This window comes from Eulemur rufifrons, chromosome 14 (genome assembly GCF_041146395.1).
Source record: "Eulemur rufifrons isolate Redbay chromosome 14, OSU_ERuf_1, whole genome shotgun sequence".
NCBI classification, from domain to species: Eukaryota; Metazoa; Chordata; class Mammalia; order Primates; family Lemuridae; genus Eulemur; species Eulemur rufifrons.
In genome coordinates this window covers 7,500,530-7,523,277 of record NC_090996.1, presented here as the reverse complement: position 1 = coordinate 7,523,277, position 22,748 = coordinate 7,500,530, and the positions used below count along the sequence as shown (strand labels likewise).

Genomic DNA, 22,748 nt, shown 5'->3' with positions numbered 1-22,748 from the left:
TCCCGAGGGCTGTCCTGGCAGAGGCCCCCCTCGCACTTTCTGGCGGGAACAGGGCCAGCAGCGAGAGAACAGCCACAGAGGGAAAGCGGGAAAGAGTCGGGAAGAGTGAGTGTGCGTGTGTGCGCGTGTGTGTGTGTGCGCGTGTGTGTGCAGGAAAGAGCCCACAGCCCGTGCGACCCGCGGGAAGGCTGTGCCTTTCGTAACTGCCCCTCCCGCACCCCCCCTAGCCCGCCCTCCCCGCCCGCCCTCCCTCCTTCCCTCCAGCCGACCAGGCAGCAATTACGCTTTGGGGATAAAACGAGGCGCGGAGAGCGGGCTGGGGCATTTCTCCCCGAGATGGCGGGTCTGACGGCGGCGGCCCCGCGGCACGGAGTCCTGCTGCTCCTGCTGTCCTTCCTCCACTCCTCTCGGCCGGGAGGTAAGGGCCCCTCGCCCCGTCCCCGTGCTGCGGCGGCCGGACTCACCAGAGGGAGCCCTCGCCCGGCTCCTCCCAGGGTCCCAGGCAGGACCCCCCTTGGCCACAGTGTCCTCAGAACTGTCCCGCCAGGAGCCAGCCCCGAGCCGAGGAGGAACCTGTCAAATGGTCACCCCTGACTCAGGAGGGTCCCCACCCAGCGTCCAGGCTTTGCTGCCCTGCAAGGGCTGAGGGGCCCCTGCTCTGCCTGGGTTGCCCTGCCCATGGGGGGCCCAGAGCACACCAGGGAAGGGCCCCCCAGGATCCCGTTGGCCTGGGGGCACTGGTGATTTCCACACCTGTGGACCCTGCGGGGTGTATTGCCAGCCCTGGGGGCGGGGGACCGAGGTTTGAGAGCGGCTCAGCGGCAGTGAGCCGTGTGACCTCAGCAGGTTCCTGGACTCCTGAGATGTCAGGATCCCCCTCTGAGGAAGGTCGGGGTTACACGGATTATGGGATTGCAGGTTGAAAAGATGCCGCCATGGTCTATCCCTGTCAGGAGGGCTGGGATTCCTGAGTGTGTGTGCGTGTGCGTGTGTGTGTGCATGAACAAGCGTGCTGTGTGCTTTTGCACAGGTGCACATGTGTGCATGTGCCCAAATATGTCACTGAATGGCGGAGGGGTGGCAGGGACGGTGTGGATGTCTGTCCACAGGTTCTTCCCTAGACGGGCGTGTGTGCACATAGGGGAGCGGTAGGCGAGGGGCCTGTTAGTGTGTGCAGACGTCCCACCCGACAGACATGCACCTGGGAGATCTGGTGTCCAGGTGTGTCACTGGGTGTAGACTGTCACTGTGCGTGACTGAGTGTGTGCCTGTGCGCGTGTGTCTGCATGTATGTGTGTGATGTGGAACGTGAGCAGAGAAAGGCAAGCTGGGAAAGGTATCTGTCTCCTGTTGAGAGAGTGCAGCTGGGAGTGGCGGCTGCAGTGGACCTTAGGTCATTGCTGGACCATCTGGTGTGTGCCCGACCCAGGCACAGCTGGTGACTGGGTTCAAGGGTGCCCCCTATGCAGTGGCCAGCTGGGGGGCACGGAAGGCGCGTCCGGGCCATGGGAAGAGACAGGAGCAGCTCGTGGGCCATTCGGTTGGGGGAGCCTGGGCGGGGTCTGGTTGCCATGGGAGTCCTCCTTGCCGTGAGAACCAGACCTCCAGTCTGGGGGGACGGGAGGGGGTGCAGGGTGGAGCAGGGAGCCGGGGGGCGGCGGGGGGGCTGGGCAGGAGCAGCAGCTGCTTCCGTGAGATTGACCGGCCGGGCTGCTGCAGGGAGCAGGAGCTTCCTAGGCAGGGTCCACTCCCAGACCTGGCCAGGGGACGAGGGCACCAACCAGTGAGGCCCTACAGGGGCAGCGGGTCAGTGCTAGAGGGCAGCAGTTCCGGCCTGTGTGCACCTCCTCCCCAGGGGGACCCCCACACCTGCCCACCCTCCTTCCAGACAGCGCTGCCACCTATAGCATGGCAGTGAATCCTCACAGGAACCTTGGGAGTCAGGAAGTAGCATCACTTTACAAATGAGGAAACAGGCTGGGCAGGCTGAGGCAGCCCCTGAGGGTCGGTACCAGCAGGCTCTCTGCCAGGGGTTGAGGGGTGGGAGTGAGGTGCCAGACAGCATTTGGGGAGGGGCAGGCCCAGGGCAGAGCAAACCCTCTCCTGGCATCCCCAGTGACACCGCTGGATGCTCAGCTGGCCTTGTTCTTTGCAAAGCTCAGCTCTGTCTCAGGTCGCTGGACTAGAGGGTCCAAATAAGGGGCGTAGGAATGGGTGAGGTCTCCTGGGTGTTTGCAGAGATCAGGGACACACTCACTGCCACCCATCTGGCTGTCCTGGGGGAGCCCAGCTTCCCCGCAAAGCGGAGGGTGTTACTGGCATTCCCCCAGCTCCAAGGAACCCTGTCGCAGTGAGGGAAGGAGGGGCAATGAGAGAGCTTCCAGGGAAGAACAAGCTGCCCAGCCCCCCACACCATTTAAAAAGAGAACCTGAGACATTAAACCAGGTGTAATTCTCTCTCTATCCCCCAGAAATAGTATCAGCTTTCTTTTTCCTGATTTCAGAACTGAGGATGGTTGGGAAAAGGGGTTTTCAACATGCCTAGGTATTAGAGTTCCCACCCAAGAATTCCTGCTTGACTTGGTCTGGGGAGGGGCCAAGACGCGGGGACTTTTAAAGCTCCCCAGGTGACTGATGAACCGCCAGAGCTGAGAAGCTGGGATTTAGAGGTTGATCTGCTCTGTGCGTCTGCTCGGGCCTTGGCAGGAGGGCCGATGTGTCCCCATGTGGGAGGGGACAAAGTCACTCACCAAAGGTCAGATTGTTTTTGAAAAACCCCTGGCAGCCTTCTCCATGCAAACAACAAACAGCTTCATGCAGTCTTATCTGCTCTCCAAGCCGGCCCCCTGGACTTTGGCTTGGCAAAGCCCCCTGCCAAGGCTGGCTGGCCTGCTGCCCCCAGCTCTTTGAACCTGGAGCCCAGGCCCTGGGCAGAAGGCCCTGCATGTGACCGGGGTCAGCTGTGGGTGTTCGGCCAGGCGCTTCAACTCGCTGGCTCTGTCTCCCTGGCTGCAAAATGGGGAGAAACATCCCTGCCCGAAGCATCTCCTAGGGCCAGTGGGAGCTTCCAGCAATGCAATATCTGCAAAAAATGCATCATATAAGGGGAACGTGGGAATGTTAATTTTTGAAACGGCATATTCTCTTATTCAGAATTTGCTAACTCGGGCTGTAATTAGTGCACATTTCTAAGGTTTAATTCACCCTCTTGCTACTCGTGCCATGTTTGGTCTAGTGGGGGGCAGTTGGTATGTAAATAGATGTGCAGTGATGGGGGGGACCTGGAGGAGCCCCAGGAAACCCAGGAAGGCTTCATGGCAGAAGCGACATTTCAGTTAGACCTTAAAAGAAAGGTAAACGTTTGAGGGACTGTCAGTGAATGAGCAGTGAGCCTCAGTTTAGGGGGCTCTGGCAGGCAGAATTGGAGGGACAGAGGAGCAGATTCTATCTCAATAGGCAGAAGACCTCTCTTCAGGCAGAGCTGACAGCACTGGGAGGTGGTGATTTTCCTGTCACGAGAGGTGTGCAAGCAGAGGCACGAGGGATGTTTGCAGAAGGCGTTCCAGCCCAGGCCGGAAGACTGTTATGATCCCTGAGAGTCTAGGATCAGGATTCTAAGATGCAAGAGACGAGTTCCACCCTGGGCTCGTCGGCGGAACAAGCCAAACCCACATAAAACAAGACAAGCGTTCTCCGGGCCAAGCGCCTTGGGCCAGCTGAGCGGCAAAGTCAGGAGAGCCGCAGGCTCGGGGCAGGCGGGAGGGAGAATCTGAGCTCAGCCTTGGTGCATGGGTAGGACTTGGATGGAGGCGAGGGCATTCCTGGCAGGTCACACTGCTGGTGCCAAGGAGCGGAGGTGGGACGCGGATGACCCACGGGGCGTGGGGAGGAGGCTGCTACCTTTCCAAAGGCCCTTGATCAACGCCTGTCCTGTTCCATGCTCTCCTCTCCCACACTTGAAGAGACACAGGCGAGGAACCTTTGCACACCCTAAGCTGTCTCTGTTCCCTTGGTGAGAAATGGGGATGGAAATCTCCAGCTCCCCGGCTGCCGTGGTTCAGGCATGGAGCTTGGCAAAGGCTGTTGGGATCTGGATCATGGGGGTGGAGAGCTGAGTCCTCCTCCGGAAGGGGCCTGGCCGCAGGTGGGGTGTGGGAGAGCAGACCCCCAGGAAAGAGGAAGTGGGGTCCAGCCAGGCCAGAGGGTTCAACAAGTCTGAGGCGGGGAGCCCCTAGGGCAGCTGGGGATGGAGCAGGTTAGAGCCAGATCCATAGGCAACCTCCCTGCCTCCCTCCATCCCATTCACCCATCATTTAGTGAGCACCTACTGTATACCTGGCCTTGGGCATGTACTGTGCAGCAGAGTGGGAGAAAATGGAAACTCGGGGTCACTGTCTTTTTGTCTCAGAGCAATGACTGTGTGCCAGGTCCAGGACATGGCCCGTTACTCGAACCCTTGGATAAACTCGCTGCAACCTCGCAAGGCAGTGGCTATCAGCCTCACGTTGCAAAAAGGGAAACTGAGGCTCAGAGAGGTCGAGTGACTTGCCCAACTTTGCACAGGTGGTAAGAAGCAGCAAAGCCAGTATTAGAAGCCAGAGTGGCCAGTCCTGAGCCCCTCACTCTGCCCACCCACCACACCGTTCCCCACAGTCTGCTCCACAGCCAGAGAAGTAGAGGAGGGAAAAGAGGGTGGCCGTGAGGAAGGAGGGAGAGGGAGAGACGGGGGGAAGGGGAGAGGCTGAGGCCGAGGACGACATGTAAGAGACAGAGCTGAGGGCTGGAGGTCGGAGCCAGGGAAGGCATCAAAGGCCCCAGGCAGGCCATGTGTAGGCTTGGCAGCCGATGACAGGGCCAAGTGCTCATTCCCAGCAGGCCCAGCCCTCCCGGGGCCACCGCTCTGGGCCCCAAGGCGCTGACCAGATTGCTTGCACACCCCAGGCCTGGACTGCAGTCACTGGGAGGGGGGTGGCGCCGGGGCTTTGGCACGGGGTGGCCATGACAGCTCGGCATCCCCGACCCTGCTGGGCTGCAGCTGAGCCTGACGGAGCCCCAGGGCCAGCAAGCCCAGCTGTGCAGTGTCGCCAGGCCGAGGAGGCCAGACGTCTGGACACACTGCAGAGCTGCCTAACATTGGCCCCCAGCCCCTCCTGTGCCCCACGGGTCCCCCCGTCCCCTTTCAGCAGGGCGGTGCAGGGGCTGTGCTGGGGCCTTGGCAAGGTGGCTTGACGAGGTTGGAGGGTTTCTGGGGTGGAGCCAGGGCCCAGTTTGGGACCCGGTCTGTTGCCATGGTGATGGCTCAGGCCCGGGTCTGGGGCCAGCATCACAGTGTTCCCCAGTGAGAGCTTCACTGGTCTGTGGGGACTGAACTCGTGATCCTGCCTGGCCAGTGAATTAGCTTTTCCTTAGGAAACTATTCACTTTGCTCATTCATGGTGTCCCCCTGCGGCCCCGGCGCCTCGTAAGACAGCCCTGTGTCAGCCAGCCAGAGCCCCACCCAAGCACGGCTGCCCAGTGGCTGAGGACGCTGACCTCACGCCGTCCTATCAGTGTGGGAATGGCTGCGTTTTCGCTGGCAGCAGCTGCGTCTCCTAACTGCTCGCTGTGGCAGCCCGGCCTGCCCTTCCACAGCTCTGGTCCCTGCCCAGCTGCTCAGGGCCTGGGAGAGTGGGCTGCCGGTGAGAGGCGCTCAGATTCAGCCCCCCGCTGGGCCCCCTCCCTGCCCACAGGCCTCTGTCTCCAAGGAGAAGCAGGTACCACCTTGCGAACCATCATCCTCAGAGGAGGGGCCTGAGTTTGAATCCAGGCTGCATCTCTTTCCAGCTGTGTGGCCCCAGGGACAGCCCTTAACCTCTCTGAGCCTGACTTCACATCTGTTAAAACAGTAATAGTAAGCCCTGCCCTTCCAACCTCACAGGGCCACTTTGAGGAGCAAGAATGAGAAACACTTGATCAACAGAAATTTCTTGGTCAGCAGAAATTACTTTTGGAGACAAGCAATATCATTATCACCCCCAGCATCATCCTTGTTTCCGTGCTTTTGTTAGTTCTGGCGAATGAAAGACTCTGCCTGTTTCCTTCCAGGGGTCCCAGGGGCTGTTCCTGGCGCAGTTCCCGGAGGAGTCTTTTACCCAGGTAATGTACGTGAAACTCACACACGGCCAGGTAAGGCAGATGATGCTGTTAGTGAAAGATGCACATTTTGACACTGCAGGAGGCAAGAACACCAACGTGCCTCCCCACTCCCCCCACCTCCCGCCCCAGGACCCAGAAATTGACGCCCACTTAAAAATGCAGTTCACGTGACACTGTTTTGCAGCCACTAAGAGCATGCATTTTCTGAAAGATGAAACATTAGCTGTGAGGCTGTCGGGAGGCGGGCGCCTTCACGCATTCCTGCCGTTAGAAGGTTCACAGTCTTCAAACCATTAATCCCACTCTTGGGAGCCCATTCAAAGGAAATAATTGAAAAGAAGAGAAAAAGAACAATCTGCTCTAAGGTTCATAGGAGTGTTACTTGCAAAACATGTAAAACAAGAAACCCGCCGGACCGGAGGGTGTGATTGAATAAACTCTGAACTATTAGGCAGCTATAAAAAGGATGAATACGCCGTCTGTTGTGCAATGTGGGGAAGTAGTTTTGAGAGAAAAAGCAGTGATTATGTGCAGATGGAGACTGAGAGCATCGCCCCCTAGAAAGAAAACGGGCAAAATGGAGGGGCAATCGTATCAGGGGAGGGGGAAATGTCTTTTCTTTTAATATAGGAGAAGAGCGTAATGATTTCAAGTAGATTGAAAAATCAAAAGTAACGTTTTTCCATACTTAAAAAACTCTCGCATGTTCAGAGTTGATGTGGAAGTGGGGCGGGGGGTCACCAGCGCTCTCTCGGACACAAACAGGCAAAGGCTATTGGCCCAATGAGCCAGATGAGGAAACTGAGGCTCACAGAGGTTAGGACTTGCCCAAGGTCATGTAGCTGGGTGGTGATGGATTTGGCCATGGCCGGGGCGGGAGGCTTATCCAGGTATTGATGGATCTCTCTCTCTCTCTCTCAACACAGGGGCTGGTCTTGGAGGCCTGGGAATAGGAGGTGAGCTCAGAAACCAAACCTGGTCCCTCCCTCAAGGGGTCTGGGTGTCACACGTCCTCAGCCCTGAGAACCCAAGAAGGCCCAAGCATGAAGGGCTCCCGCATGTCACAGATGGCGCGTGCAGGGGAAGAGCCTTGTTTGAGAGCCAGAACCCACTGGCCTGCCAGCCCTCCCCCTGGGCCCTTTCCCTCGTGACCTCTGCAGCCTTGCGTATTTCTTTTCACCCTCAAAAACCTCCCTGCCAAGCCAGCTGAGGCTTCATCTTCCTCTTCCAAAGCTGAGAAACTGGGGCTCAGAGAGGGGAAACCACAGATCCGGGGCAGAGCCGGGCTCCTGGCAGCTCCGTATTCCAGGGGAGGACCCTCCCTGACAGCCCTGCTAGGACCTGGGACGTGGGATCCCAGATGCCCTCACTCTGCCCAGGGCGACAAATAGCAGGGCAGGGGTGGCTGGGGCCCCCCATTCACTACTGTCTCTTCCCTCTGCAGCTCTGGGTGCTGGAGTCAAACCACCCAAGCCAGGTAAGACCCAACGGCCTCTGAGCACCGTTATGGACTGGGCAAGGCGGCCAACGCACAGGAGGAGGAAGGGACGGAGATGTGGGCAGTGACAGCCCCCCAGGAATGAGCAGGCCAGGGCCGGGCCCCAGGGCTTCCAGGGACAGGAGGCTGGAAGCAGCTCAACGTCCTCCCTTTGTGAGGAGCGTCCAGCTTCTATCCTGCAAGTGCCTCTGTGCCCAGCTGCCCCGAGACCCGCTTCTGCACAGTCTCGGAAACAGCCCTGGTGTTGGACGCAAAGGGAGGGACTGCCTTGGGTCCGGTGGCCCCCAGGCCGGTAAAAAGGCACTCGGGCTCAGACGCAGATGGTCAGCCCCAGACTCCACCTGGATGGTCTGCTGACCCTTGACCCAAGATCAATCCCTGACTACCCTGTGCCAAGACCCCAGAAAGCCCTGACCTCGAAACCAATCTGAGCCCTTATCCCGACTCCAGTTCTGGCCCCACACCAAGCCCTGAGCTTAACCCCAGGCTGACCCCTGACCCCGCCCCCAAATGAGCCCCAATCCTGGCCTCAGGCCAAGCCCTGACCCCAAGCCCAGGCTGAGCACTGACCCTGGCCCCAGGCGAGCTAGCTCCCTTCCTGATCTCAGGCCCCTTCCAGCTGTGTCCAGACCACGGAGTTTTCCAGTAAGAAGGTGTGGCTGAATCTATCCTGGCCTCACCCATGGGTCTGAGATCTGCCACCAAGACCCACTCTAGGCTCCAGGGAACGCACCCCCAGGAAGCAGAGGGGGCGGGTCCCTCCGGGAAACGCTGGCGGATAAGAAGCAGGTGGAGGAAACTGCGTCTCTGTCCAGATTTATGGCCCCTCGGCGTGAGACGCTCCACATGTGGCCTTGGCCCCCCACCCTGCGCCGTGTTGCCCTGGCTCTGAGGCCCGAGGCTCTAGGACACAGTTTGGATGTCCAAGAGCTCTTATGAAATCCCGATGGCTGATGATCCAAGTGCAAATGAATCTGCGAGACCCAGATTCCCCTTCGCTGAAAGCCCATCTGGGTTGTGAAACTCCAAGGCTGGGGCCAGGCGGGGCAGGAGGAGGGCAGGGCGCCGAGCAAGGGGTTTGCTGGGGTCTGCGGGGAGCCGCGGGGCCAGGAGAACTCAGGGCTTATGGCTTCTCCCTGCCAGCCCCTGCATCCTGTCTTCCTGCAGGGGCCAGGGGTCTTAGCAGGGTCCCTGATGCTGGAGAGAGTGCAGGGAAGGGCTGGATGAGCAAGGTGTGGAGCTGGGACCGTGCTTGGCCTAGAAGACCCAAATGGTCAAGGTCATGCCTGCAAAGCCAGAGGGCACATTGATTGATCCCATTGGCAGCAGGGGATACAGGGCAGGTTGTAATTAAACACCGGAGGAAAGACTGAGACAACAGCATACAGAGTCCCAGGGTGGATGGCTGCTAAAGTGAATTAATGAAAGATCTAGGTCAGACTTCCGAAAGAACTTCCAGCTCAAGGTGAAGGAGTAGACGAAAAGGAAAGTCAGGGCATCTCCTTCTAATGGAAAGTACACCGTCTCCAGGCAGGGGGGCTGGAGTCCATGACCACCCTGAGGTCGTCCTTCAGCCTTGGGACTCAGGGCTACAAAGTCCTTGGCAGAGCCACCGTGGCGCCCCCAGGGAGGCTCCCCTCCTCTGGGTTGTGGGGACGTCCGGGCCTGCCCAGGCAGGATGGAATGGGGCACAGGCAGCATGTGTTGTGCTTGGGAACAATTAATCCCTTGGCAATGGAGGGTGGGTGGCCTGGCAGCTGCTTCTCCACGTGGGTGCCGCAGGCGGGGGGCCGGCTGAGCTGGCCCGGGGGCTGGCCCCACCCTGCTCGGCTCTCAGCGGGGAACCGGGCAGCTGGGAGCCTGCACTCCCGCACCCTGAGCACCGGCTGGAAGCCAGCCCCCCGGGAGGGGCACAGGCGAGAACAGGAAGGGGCAGACAGCACCCACTGGGTGCTCTGGCAGGTTGCACACACTAGGTGCTATTTGCTCACAAGCTCACTGGTCCCAGGAAGGCAGGGGCATGAGGGCCACTTTGTAGATGGGAGCACTGGCCTGCAGAGAGGCGACGTGACCAACCTGCTGGTCCATGCAGAGAGCGGGTGGAGGTAGCGGGATCTGAGTCCAGAACTCTCTGACTCCAGGAACAAAGAGGGTTGGGCTGGCCAGGTCCCCGGGCTCCCCGCTGTGGGCAGCTCCTCCCTCTCTCCTCCTTTGTGGCATTTGGGGCAGTGAGTGCGACGGGAGGGGGGCAAGCAGGGCAAAGCTGCCAGGCCGGAGGGCGGCCCTGGGACCAGCACCGCCGGGGCTGGGGCCATGGGAAGGGGCAGGCAACGGCACGGGGGCCGCCTGCCCCCACCTGCCCCAGCCTGCCTCACTTCCTGTCCAGTCCCCCGCCGCTCTGCAGACAGGAAAGGTCTGAGTGTGTCCGCTGCCCTCTCAGAGCTCGGGAAACAGGCCTGGCTTGACAGAAGCCACTGCCAGAGCCAGGGGCCAGGGCCTGGGTGCTGGGAAGCGGGTCTCATTTGACCGCCCACCACTGCCGCCCAGGGCGGAGGCCTGGCCGGGGCTCAGGGGCCCAGGTCACACCAGTAGGAGAGGAGTGGGGAGGGGCCCTCGGGAAAGGAGCCCACACCCAGTGGAAGCCACAAGACCCCTCCAGGGCTCTGCAGACCCCTCACTGGGATCGTCCCTGGGGAGCTCTCACCCCTGGGGCTCGGGACCCTGGCAGCCAGGGCTGGTACTCACAGGAGAGATCCTCACATAATTGGAACCAAACCCAGCATGGTTGTAAACTCCAACCCGATTGCCCGTGGGTCTGGGCCAAGGCCGTGGAATGTCTCCCCGAGGGGGAGAAGGAGCGATTGGGCCCAGATGTGGGAGGGAGAGAGCCAGAGGGACCCATTTGGCTTCTCAGAAACGTCTTAGCACGGAGGCTCCTGGACAGAAGGACAGACAGATGGTGGGGACAGAAGGGACTCCCAGACACAGAGGAGGGGAGGGGCTGGGTCAGGGGACACCTGCGGGGAAGAGAAGAGAGGCCCGGCTGGGGCTGACGGTGGGAGCAGGCAGGCCGGCTGGGCGAGGTCCTGCACACAGACTGCTCAGCTCCGGCCCCACAGGGAGCCTGCTGGCCCCGCTAGCTGGCGGGACTCCCAGGACAAGCCCAGGCCTGGCCCTCAGCTTGTCGGGGAGCCGCGGCACAGTCCCATCTGCACAGCACGTAGGAGTGGGTCACTAAACGGTGGCGGCTGTTCCATCAGGATCAGCCCCGAGTACCAAAGGCTTAAGGACCACCCTAGGGACCTGAGTGGCCGCGTGCTGGTCACAGCACTGCCAGGTTCCTGCCCCGACTCCGTGAGACCCTTGTCACCCTGGGCCCAGGAACCCTGCCCACAGACCGGCCTCTCCTCACCTGTTTCTGTCTCCTCCCTCTTCTGCAGGTGTTGGAGGGCTCGCAGGCGCTGGCCTTGGGGCAGGTTAGTATTGACACCCAGGCAAGATGCCCCTCGGGTATCTGCCCGGTTTGAGGGCAGTCAGGATACGGGGTACAGGCCAGGTTCTGTCCTGGGCACTGATGGGGCCTAATGGTGACACCACCTGCCCCAAGCAGCCTCCCGGAGCACGAGGGAGTCCCAGCTGGGTACCCGGGTACAGTTACAATAGTGACAAGGGCCAGGTAGAGGAAGCTCCAGGACCAAGGGGGTGCAGGAAGCTGTTCTGGAGGAGGTGGGTGTGGAAGTTTGATCCGGTCCTGTGAGCAGCGGTCACTGCTTGGCACTGATGTCCCGCAGAGACCAGAAGAGCCTCAAGTGTGCTTCCTGAGCGGGACAGGGCCAGGCCGGGCTGGGGCTTAGGGGCCTCCATGGGTGTGACAGCTCAGGCCCTCACCCCGTCCTCCCCTCCGCAGGTCTCGGTGCCTTCCCTGCAGGCACCTTCCCGGGGGCTCTGGCGCCCAGCGGAGCGGCCGCCGCTGCTGCAGCCTATAAAGCAGCCGCCAAGGCTGGTGAGTGGTACTCGTGGGGACAAGCCGGAAGCCCTCGGGCTTCCCTGCGCCCTCCGCTCTGCAAAGAGCCTTCCCCAACCCCAGGCCTGGGAGGCAGGTGGACATAGCTGGCTGTGAGTTGGTGGCAGAGCCAGACCTCAACACTGGGCCCTCAAGGTGCAGCCCAGGGCCCTTCCTCCTCCCACTGTTCCTTGTGTGACCCTCACCTCTCCGGCTCCCGGCCCTGCAGGTGCTGGGCTTGGCGGTGTTGCTGGAGTTGGCGGTATTGGTGGTGTTGGTGGCTTAGGCGTGTCTACAGGTATGGTGGCTGGCCCTGAGCTCCCTGGGTGGAGGCTGCAGGTCCCAGGCGGAGCCAGCTCTGATGCCAGCCCCTTCTGCGCCAGGTGCGGTGGTTCCTCAGCCCGGAGCTGGAGTAGGGGTCGGAGCTGCAGCGAAGCCTGGGAAAGTGCCCGGTCAGTGTGGAATCCCTGGGGCTGCAGGACAGAGGTCAGGGAGGGGCAGAGGTCAGGGAGGAGCAGACCCCCTCCAGCCCACCGCACTGGAGGAGGAAGGGCGGGGCCTGGCTGCGGCAGGGCTGGGGAAACAGCCAGGCCAAAGTGTGGTGCCTGCGGCTGTGAAATGGGGGAGAAGGGCATGGCCTACCTTCCAGGCCCTTCTCCCAGGATCTTGGAAAAGAAATAGACCCCAGAGACAGGCTCTGTGGCAGGCTGTCCAGTGACAGATGGGGAAACTGAGGCTCGGTGCAGGAGGGCCGCTGTGAGTCATGGTGGAGCAGGGGTGGGGCCGGCGTCTCTGCCGCCCCATTGGTGCCTGTTGTGCTGCGCCAGGCCCTTTAGGAAGTGACTTCAGGTTAAACAAAAGGCTGCCTGAGTCCACACAGCAGGGAGGGGACATCTGGAAGCCGTTAGCAGAGGTGGGCTGGCCGGGCCGTGTAAACAGGCTCCAGGAGACAGAGAGAAATCCATGCACAGAAGGGTGCGCAGATGACTTCCGAAACTCGTGGGAGGAGGGCCGCGGCCACCCCACGTCTGTCCCCGGCTGCCCCGCCAGGCACAGGGGCTGCTGGTTTGGGAGCCCTGGAGCTGCCTGGGCGGGAGAAGGGCCCCCCGGAGGCTGAGCTGCTGCTCATGGCTCCTTTTTCTTTCGGCCGCAGGTGTGGGGCTTCCAGGTGTATACCCAGGTGGAGTGCTCCCAGGCACAGGTGAGGGCAGGTGTAGGAGGGGACCTACAGAAAGAGAGGCGGCCCCTGTCCATCTCCCTGGTGCCCCTCTTCCCTGACAAGCAGAGGCCACCAGGGGCCTTGGGTCCAGACCAGCACTGTCTCCCCCGGCGTCCAAGCTCAGGCTTACAGACACAAGGTCCCTGGTGTGTCCCCGGCCCCACCCAAGCCCTGATCCCAGGCCCAGACCATCGTCACAGCCTGAGATGGGCCCCTGAGGACAGACCCCAGTGTGACCAGCTGTTTCCCAAAAGCTGTGAGTCACCAGGGTGCGGCCCAACGAGCCTGCCCTACAGGAGACCCCTAAGAGCTGCGCCCTCGGCCTCCATTCCCTGCCAGGGCCTGACCACCCGTCCCAGCATGTGACCTCCTGAATTCCCCCAAAAGCCCAGACTCAGACTGCTCCGCAGGATTTGCTGACAGGGTGGCCCTCCCTCCCGGTGCCCCCTCCCGGCCGAGGTGGCCTAGCCCCAGTCGACACAGGAGAGGTGGGAGACACTGGCACAGGGGTCCCTGCTGAATGGCTGCTTTGTGGGCCTGGGTTGGGAGTGACACCGGGCAGGAGCTCCGAGGGCACAAGCTTCCTTGGGCTGCGGCCAGGCCCACCCCACGCCGGCTCGCCCCCTCTCTGCCTGCTCTGCGAGGGTGGTCAGGGCGGCTTTTGTGATTAACTCCAGCGTAGAGGTGAGGCACGAGCTCACATGCACGGGAAATAGGATTAAAACTCAGAGCTTCTGACCTTGGGCCAGACGGGAGAGAAAGTCACCACCAGTCAGGTCCTTCCTCCGCCCGCCCCGTGAGCCGTGCCTGTCACAGGAGGTCGGCTGTGGGACCCAAGGAGGGGAGGGGTGCCCAGTGGGGCCGCAGGGCCTGCCTTCGGGCCCTCACGCCGGACCCCTCTCTGCCCACACAGGAGCTCGGTTTCCAGGTGTGGGGGTGCTCCCCGGGGTCCCCATTGGAACGGGAGTGAAGCCCAAGGCCCCAGGTACGCAGCCAGCCAGGCTGGGGGCCCATGGTGGGACTCTTCTCCCGCCCTCCGGCCTGGGACACGAGATGGGATGGGGGTCCTGGGCTCCCTCCGGGTGGGCACCCCTTGCCCCAGCCCTGGGACAGCTGGCCAGGGTGGGCAGCACGGTGCTCAGAAATCCCAGAGAGGGTGTCAGGGCAGCTGGAGCTGGGTATCCAGGCAGGACTGGCCGCTGCTTGCGCCTGCCCACCCCTCGGTGCTGCCCGGCCCTGTGCGCACGGTGCCAGGGCTGCAGTGACAGGTCTTTGTCATTGCAGGTGCAGGCGGAGCTTTTGCTGGAATCCCAGGTGAGGCAAGGCTGGTCAGACCAGCAGGGTGGCCAGACGGGCAGGGGCTCTTGCCCTGGGATGGGCTGGGCACCCAGGTGCCACCCAGGCCTGCCCAAAGCCCCTCATGCCTGCGCTCCGGGCCTTTGGCTGCCTTCCGCACAAAACAGCACCAGTCACAGGCCTGCTGCCCCCGCCCGGGCCCCCATCTGTGTAGCAGCCCAAACAAGCCCAGAAAGCCACTCATCGTGACAGGGGCTGCAGGAGGGCCCAAACCCCAAGTGGGAGACAGTCCTGCAGCTTCCTGGAGGAAGCGGCCTGCCGCTGGGGACAGCTCAGCTGGCCACGATGGAGAGGCAGGGAGGCCCTCTAGGCAGGCAGTTGCTGGGTACAGCGGGGAGCCCCTTCCATCTGAGCAGAAAATGGAGCGTGAGGCGGCAGGGCTGAAGAGGTTGCTCAGACCTGAACTTGCGCCCTTTATCCCTACAGGGGTTGGGCCCTTTGGGGGCCCGCAGCCTGGAGTCCCCCTGGGGTACCCCATCAAGGCACCCAAGCTGCCAGGTCAGTCAGAGGCGAGACTCACGGCGCCTCCCTGCTGAGAAGTCGGCCTGAGGGGGCACTTGCTTGGCCGAGGGTGTCTCTTGGCGTGGGGTGGTCGGGAAGCCTGGGTAGCGAAGCCCACTTATGGTCACCAGCCAGGAGAGCATGGGCAAGTCAGTCCCGCAGGTGTCGGACTCACTTGCGTGCACACATATGCACACGCACATGCAGGCACACGCACATGCAGGCACATGTATGCACACGCACACGCAGGCACAGGCACATGTATGCACACATATGCAGGCACACGCACATGTAGGCACGTGCACATGCAGGCACACGCACATGCAGGCACACGTATGCACACACATGCAGGCACATGCACATGCAAGCACATGCACACGCAGGCACATGCACTTATGCACACGCACACGTAGGCACATGCACATGCAGGCACATGTCTGCACACGCACATGCAGGCACATGCACACGCAGGCACGCGCACACGCACATGTAGGCACACGCACATGCAGGCACACGCACATGCAGGCACACGCACAGGGACGCACAGCCCTGACAGGAGCCATTTGTGTGGATGGTAAGAAACACCGCTCACTGGGAGGACCCCTCGGACATCGACCCCCCGCACCCCCACCCCTCCAGCCACGGTCAGCTCAGTGAGACGCTTCCCACGGCAGAGGGGACATAAGAGCCTCAGACTGTAGGGCCATGTCGGGGCCTGGATTGCAGGGGGATGGGTGTCCTCTCCCTCCTCTCCCTCCTCTGCTCTCCTGAGAGCCACTGGGAGCAGCTCAGGGCCCTTGTTGGGTGTTCTCAGGCCACAGCACCTGTAGGGGTAGGTCTGTCCACCTGGGTAGGTGGGAGTCCAGCAAGGCAGCCCCTGAGCCCACGCTGCCCTCTCCCCAGGTGGCTACGGACTGCCCTACAGCACTGGGAAACTGCCCTATGGTGAGTAAGGCCCTCCTAGACTTGTGGGCTTCCAGCTCTTTCTGGCTCCAGGGTCCTGGCAAGGGTGCTGTGGCCCCAGCCCTGGGCGAGGCGAGCACCTAGCTGGGGGAGGGGTGGAACGGAATCCCAGAAAGAAAGAGCATGGAATTTGGACTCAGACAGCCTGGCTCCACTCACCCACAGCAAGGCCTTGGCTGAGCCATGTTGCTTCTCTGAGCCTCAGTGTCCTCATCTGTACAATGGGAATAATGAGCCCCCACACGTTAGTATTTGTTTTCACTCTGGCTGGGGATGACAGGCGGAGACTAGAGACAGCCTGGGTGGGCCCCAAGGGCAGGGCAGGGGAGGGCAGCAGTGGTGACATTTCTGCACCGTGACCGCTGAGCCTCTCTGTTCTGCAGGCTACGGGCCCGGAGGAGTGGCTGGTGCAGGGGCCAAGGCCGGCTACCCAACGGGGACAGGTAAGAAAATCCTCTGGCCACTTCCAGTCATGGGGGCACTGGCCACCCTGGGTCTGAACCTGGAGAAAGGTCCTGGGTTGGGGCAGCTCCGTCAGCCTCTGCCTGCTGTGAAGCCCCCACCCACACCAAGACCTCAGCTGGTTGCTTCTCTTGAGGCTGGAAACAGGTGGGCTCTGCAGACCCAGGAGCACTGTTTTCAGAGTCGCTCCCTCTCCTCCCCCCAACTTCCCCAGGGGTTGGCGCCCAGGCTGCAGCAGCGGCAGCTAAAGCAGCAAAGTATGGTGAGTACCCCTGGCGTCCCGGCCAGCCGGCCCCAGCCCCGTTACTACTGAGGGTCTGCCCCCTGGACAGATAAGCAAGGCCCCTGCCCCTCCACCTACCCAATATCCTCAACACTGTCTGTCCAACTGTCTCCCCCTCCATCCCTACCCCATCCTCCCTCTCTCCTTCTTGCCATCCACCCACCCCTCCTTCCCTCCATCCTTTCATATCCCCTCCATCCCTCCCTCTCTCCGTCCCTCCATCCCTCCATCCCTCCTTCCCTCCATCCCTCCCTCTCCCCATCCCTCCATCCTTTCATCCCTCCATCCCTTCATCCCTCCATCCCTCCATTCCCCCTCCATCCCTCCATCCCTCCCTCTCTCCATCCCTCCATCCCTCCATCCTTTCATCCCTCCCCCCTGGAGAATGTAGGCACTGTTCTGGGAGCCGAGAGGGAGGCCTTATTTCCACCTGGGAACACAGGAAGGCTTCCCAGAGAAAGTGACATTTGAGTCAGTCTTGAAAATATAATTGGAGTCTGCCATGTGGTTAAAACAGGAAAGAGGAGCCCGAGCAGAGGGAACGGGTACCACGGTGGTTAGAAAGATGATTTTAAGTGGTACATATATAAGCATTTAAAATTTTTAATAGTTATATATCAATTTAATATGTACCATAAAAATTTTAACTTGCTCCTCAAATTGGCAATCCCTTGGATGGCATCGCTGCAGATTCAGCGTGGTCTTCCTGTGCCCTTGCCGTGGGCAGAGGGGCATCTGTCCCCTGCCCTGCTCAGGGCCAGGCTGAGGTCCTCTCCTTCATCCACAGCCCCAGGGGAGCCCTTCTCGTATCTCCCCCCAGTCAAAGGGCGAGAATGTAGGCAGAAGCAGGGAGCTGGGCCCACCCCCTGGAGGCCCCATGGGCCCCCCTCCAGGCACCCGAGCCTCTTTGGCCCCATGGCTGGGGGGACAGCTGGAATGAGGGACCGAGAGTGTGGGGCCGTGAGGGGCTGCCAGAGCCAGGCGGCCAGGCGCTTGGATTACGAACTTGGCTGAGGCTTCGGAACGCAGGGAGAGGAAGCCTTGAACATTCCTATGGGGGCCTCTCTGGCCCAGGGTGCGGCCGCTGTGGTTTCTCAGTATGTGGCAGTGATTAGAATGGGATTTGTCTGCAAACACACAAGTCCCTTAATGAGTGTGTTGAAATGGACACTTTGGGGGTGAGTCAAGGAACAAGGAGTGGGGGCCTTCCCAAGCAGGCCTGGCCCGAGACACCCAGGCCTCATTCCCCGAGGAGATTGCGCTGGTTAAAATGCCGGCATCTAAGTGGCCTTCCTGCCCTGCCTGGCCACATCTCACTGTCCCTATCCCATCAGGTGCTGGAGTCCTCCCTGGTGTTGGAGGAGCTGGCATTCCTGGTGCACCCGGTGCAATTCCTGGGATTGGAGGCATCGCAGGTAGTGTCTGTTCCAGCAGGGGCTGGGGGGATGTCCTTGAGAGGGCCACAGGGCAGGGACCTCACCTTCTGTGACTGTCTTTCCAGGGGCTGGGGCTCCAGCTGCAGCTGCAGCTGCAAAGGCAGCTGCTAAGGCAGCCAAGTACGGTGAGTGCCCCCGGGGTGCAGTCCAGGACGAGGGCCTGCCCTGGCCTCTGCATGGGCCTCGGAGACCCCTGTCCTTTAACACCTGATGCAGTTGGCCTTTGGCCATCTATGGCAGCCTGCCTACCCTCCACCCCCTCCGCAAACACGCGCAGTTCACACCTCCTTGCCTCTGTTCCTTCTGGTCACTCTACCTGGGATGCCATCCACTTTGCTCTCCACTGACGCACAACTGACCTAGCAGGGGGAGGGGACCCTGTGGAGCACCAGGCTCCTCCTACTCCACCCTCCCATGGCCGCCCCACAGGCATCCCTTGCGTCCAATGCCTGGGTGCCCAGTGGTGAGAATTCTGACTTTGCTTTAGAAATAGACCTCGTTCTTCCCAACCCACAGATGTAAACCCTCAGAGCTCTTTAAGGAACCTCTTTCTTAGTCCCTCCACACCTCTCTGATGAGTTGGATTCATGCCAAGGAAATGGCAACCCACCTGTGACCCTGTGCTCAGGACCAACTGTCAGTCCCGTAGCTCCCCTGGACCACTGCCCTTGGAGGCCCTCTGAGGTTCCCATGGGCCAGGACAACAACTCTTTTCCTCCCACAGGAGTTCCTGGAGGCTTAGTGCCTGGTGCGCCAGGCTTGGGAGTCCCAGGAGTTGGGGTCCCAGGAGTTGGGGTCCCAGGAGTTGGTGTCCCAGGAGTTGGGGTCCCAGGAGTTGGGGTCCCAGGAGTTGGTGTCCCAGGAGTTGGAGTCCCAGGAGTTGGGGTCCCAGGAGTTGGCGTTCCAGGAGTTGGTGAGCTGGGCTCTATGTGTGTATGTGCATGTGCATAAGAGAGAAATATTGAGACTATTGCCAGGACTTTTGGATTCTCCCTAATACCTCACCCATCTTTCCATACCCCTGGCCATGCCTCATTCCCTCATCCTCCTCTCTTGGGCTATAACAGCTTCCCAAGTAGCTAGTACCAGTATCGTCTCCAATTGGCCTTCTGGCTGTCAGTGTGCTCCCAGAGACAAGACCATGTCTTTTTCATCTCTCTGTTCCCAGCCCTTAGTTGAGTAGGTGTTCAGTCTGTGGTGGATAGATGGGTGGGTAGGTGGATGGATGGATGGGTGAGTGGGTAGAAGAAGGGTGTGTGGATGGATGGGTGGGTGTGTGGAAGGATGGGTGGATGGATGGATGGGTGGGTGTGTGGAAGGATGGGTGGATGGATGGATGGGTGGGTGGATGGATGGGTGAGTGTGGAAGGATCGGTGTGTGGATGGATGGGTAGGTGGATGGATGGGTGCATGGACGGATGGGTGGGTGTGTGGAAGGATGAGTGTGTGGATGGATGGGTGGGTGCGTGGAAGGATGGGTGGGTGGATGGATGGGTGGATGGATGGGTGGGTGGATGGATGGGTGCCTGGATGGATGGGTGGATGGATGGGTGGGTGGATGGATGGGTGCCTGGATGGATGGGTGGATGGATGGGTGGGTGTGTGGAAGGATGGGTGGGTGGATGGATGGGTGGGTGGAAGGATGGGTGGGTGGATGGATGGGTGGGTGGATGGATGGGTGGGTGCGTGGAAGGATGGGTGGGTGGATGGATGGGTGGATGGATGGGTGGGTGGATGGATGGGTGGGTGGAAGGATGGGTGTGTGGAAGGATAAGTGTGTGGATGGATGGGTGGGTGCGTGGAAGGATGGGTGGGTGGATGGATGGGTGGATGGATGGGTGGGTGGATGGATGGGTGGGTGTGTGGAAGGATGGGTGGGTGGAAGGATGGGTGTGTGGAAGGATGGGTGGGTCGGTGGATGGGTGGGTGGGTGGAAGGATGGGCAGGTGGATGGGTGGGTGGGCATGTGGATGGATGGATGGGTGGGTGGATGGGCGGGTGGGTGGATGGGCGGGTGGGTGGATGGGTGGGTGGGTGTGTGGATGGATGGGTGGGTGGATGGGTGGGTGGGTGGATGGATGGGCAGGTGGACGGATGGGTGGGCGTGTGGATGGATGGGTGGGTGTGTGGATGGATGGATGGGTGGGTGTGTGGATGGATGGATGGGTGGGTGTGTGGATGGATGGGTGGGTGATGGACAACTGGGTAGGCAGGTGAGTGGCCATGTGAATGAGTAGGCAAACTGGTGGACGAGGGAGTAGGCAGGTGGGTGGGTAGACAGACAGATACTAGGATGGTTGGATACAAGGATAGATGGGTAAAAACGTGAATGGATAGATGAATAGGTAGGTAGGAAGACTGATGGACAGGCAAGTGGAGACTAGATAAGGGGTTAGAAGCATGGGTAGATGGGTGGATGGATGGATGGGCACACGGTTGGATGAGCAGATGAGCAGATGGGTGGTGGCAGGATGGGCAGGCAAATGTAAAATGATGGTTGGATAGATGGCTAGGTGAGTGGACAGATGGGCAGATGGGTGAATAAGGTGATGGCTAGGTGAGCGCATGGGTGGATGGAGTGTCAGGTAGTTGGGTGGGTGGATTGAGGTTCAAGGATAGACAGACGAATGGAGAGACAGAGGCAGGTCAGTGGGTGGATAGAGGAGTGGGGTGGCTGGGTAGGCAGAGGAGCAGATGGGGATGGACAAATGAGTGGGTGAATGGATGGGTGGACAACTCTATGTGGGCTTGACAGACAGAAGAAGGTGGACTGACAGACAGACGGGTGGACAGAGGCATCTATACCGAGCATCTCTTCATTCTCTCCTGAGCATTTGTGTCCCCCTTGGTCTCTCCAGGGGCTGTGTCACCAGCTGCAGCTGCTAAAGCTGCCGCCAAAGCAGCCAAATATGGTGAGTGCTGTGCTGATAGCTCTGCCCCACACTGTCCCAGCTTACCTGCCAGAACTAAAGGACTCTCATCTAGTTGCCCAGAGAAGGGAAATGACTTGTCCAAGTCACAGGGGAAGTCACTGGCAGAGCTGGGACTTGGACCTGGGAGCCCCAGGGCAATGTCTCCCCAGTGGTCTCCCACCATGAGGCCATGGGGCTGAGTGATGGGAAAGTGCCAGGATGGTATCCACATTGGGGACAGTGACCCTGACCCTCCGTGCCCTGGCTAGTGCCCTCCCAGAGGAGCCCAAACCTGGCGAGGGATATGGAACCTGCCAACAGTCTCCTCACGTCCAACAAAGGGGTCCTTCTCCCAGTGCCCTGAGAAGAGAGGGGTGGGAGGAGGACTGAAGGGTGTCGGGAAAGCTTCACGCAGAAGCTGTAGGGGATGCATGGTTTCCCGTCCTTCACGGACCAGGCTTGGGGGAAGCTGTGTCCTCTTTCCCAGCCAACCTGCGCCCCCAGAGCCCTGCCAGCCCCTCACTGAGGTTCTTTCCACTGGATTTCCTTCCCTCCGCAGGAGCCAGGGCTGGAGTCGGAGTTGGAGGCATTCCCACTTTCGGGGTCGGGGCTGGGGGCATTCCCGGCCTGGGTGTCGTTCCCGGAGTTGGAGGAATCCCCGGAGTCGCAGGCGTCCCTGGAGTTGCCATTTCCCGTGAGCCTTAGTAACATCGGAGGAGATGGGTTGAGAAGGGGTGGGGGCTTCTTTTCTGCTGGTCTGTGCAGGGGGTGGGTAGGGCGTCGACAGGGATTTAATGTGCTCCGGGAGGAGTTGGGGAGAGGACAGGAGGCGCCTTTCTGGGCGGGAGAGCAGTCAGCACGGCTGAGACGCAGGCAAGGCTCCTGAGGGTGTCTTTCTCCTTTCCTTGAAGCTGAAGCCCAGGCCGCCGCTGCCGCCAAAGCTGCCAAGTATGGTGAGTGCCCTGCCCGCCTGTCCCCGGGCCCTGCAGGGCCTGGGCCAAGGTCGAGAGTCCCCCGCCCCTGTCTCCCAAAGCCACACTCCACTCTACTGCCCTTTTTGGTTGCCTACTGTTAGGGCTATTGGTGACCTGCTCACCCAACCCCAAACCAGACAGTCAAACGTGCCAGGCAGCTGCCCCGCACCTCCCCCATCCTCCCGTCCCGCCCCCCGCGCCCCCCCCCCCACCGAGAGATGGGCTCCCTGGAGGGGTGAGGCTGGACGCTCTTCACTCCTCCAGGTGCTGCAGGAGCTGGAGCCCTGGGAGGGCTGGTGCCAGGTGTGCCAGGAGGCGTGGTCCCAGGAGTACCAGGCGCTGAAGGAGTCCCAGGTGAGCTGTGTCCCCAGTCCAGAGACGGGCTTGGTTTGTCTCATGGAAGGGGCCCTGGAGTTGACTGAGGTCAACTGTACCGTTTTACAGATGGTAAGACTGAGCCCAGAGATGGAGGGTAGAGAAAGCAACTTCCCCTAGACTAGTCTGGAGGGAACAGCCCTCCATGCCTGGGGTTCTGGGTGCCGAAGGAACCTGGCAAGTCCCCTCCCTGCCTGGGGAGGTTCAGGAACGTCAGCGGCTGGGTGTCACAGCCCTGCTCTGCCAGACCCGGGGTCTCATTTACGCAGTGGGGCCTTTCCGGTTCCTCATCAGGCAGGAGACCTGCCACCCTTGTGTCCTTTCTCCTCCACCAGTCACAGGCCAAAGGGAAGAGATTAAGCGGCCATGACGTTAAGTGACAACCTTCCTTGGTTGTTTTCCCATCGGAAGGCTTCTCTTCCGCATGCCTTCTTCTTTCTGGGAGAAAATTCGCCTTCTAAGTTTCCTCAAAAAATGAGCTGTTTCCTCCAATAGGTTTGGATATAGGGGCTATTAAGATTTGTAAAAAATTAGCAGCCCCCTAAGCAGAGAGCACCACAGAGCTTTCAGACCTGGTGTGGGACAGGACCACCAGTCACAGCCCAGGGCTAGAATTTCAGCTAGAGCTGCT

At 60.6% G+C, this 22,748-nt stretch overlaps 1 protein-coding gene across 8 annotated transcripts in view; it reads left to right on the top strand.

Moving 5' to 3' along the window:
• The first annotated feature begins 287 nt into the window (after positions 1–287).
• Positions 288–22,748, top strand: part of ELN (elastin) — a 32,170-nt gene continuing 9,709 nt past the window's right edge. For 6 of the 8 annotated variants that reach the window (XM_069486272.1, XM_069486270.1, XM_069486268.1 and 3 more), the window contains exons 1-22: positions 288–418; positions 6,085–6,135; positions 7,062–7,091; positions 7,580–7,612; positions 11,074–11,109; positions 11,541–11,636; positions 11,866–11,934; positions 12,020–12,088; positions 12,790–12,837; positions 13,769–13,840; positions 14,140–14,169; positions 14,638–14,709; positions 15,616–15,657; positions 16,059–16,118; positions 16,352–16,399; positions 17,755–17,835; positions 17,922–17,981; positions 18,581–18,769; positions 20,715–20,768; positions 21,328–21,462; positions 21,680–21,721; positions 22,007–22,096. In XM_069486272.1, coding sequence (XP_069342373.1) covers positions 337–418; positions 6,085–6,135; positions 7,062–7,091; positions 7,580–7,612; positions 11,074–11,109; positions 11,541–11,636; positions 11,866–11,934; positions 12,020–12,088; positions 12,790–12,837; positions 13,769–13,840; positions 14,140–14,169; positions 14,638–14,709; positions 15,616–15,657; positions 16,059–16,118; positions 16,352–16,399; positions 17,755–17,835; positions 17,922–17,981; positions 18,581–18,769; positions 20,715–20,768; positions 21,328–21,462; positions 21,680–21,721; positions 22,007–22,096 — 1,489 coding nt within the window. In that variant the 5' untranslated portion in view covers positions 288–336. The remainder of the gene's footprint in view (positions 419–6,084; positions 6,136–7,061; positions 7,092–7,579; positions 7,613–11,073; positions 11,110–11,540; positions 11,637–11,865; positions 11,935–12,019; positions 12,089–12,789; positions 12,838–13,768; positions 13,841–14,139; positions 14,170–14,637; positions 14,710–15,615; positions 15,658–16,058; positions 16,119–16,351; positions 16,400–17,754; positions 17,836–17,921; positions 17,982–18,580; positions 18,770–20,714; positions 20,769–21,327; positions 21,463–21,679; positions 21,722–22,006; positions 22,097–22,748) is intronic. The other 2 variants (XM_069486273.1, XM_069486274.1) reach the window with 2 other exon arrangements.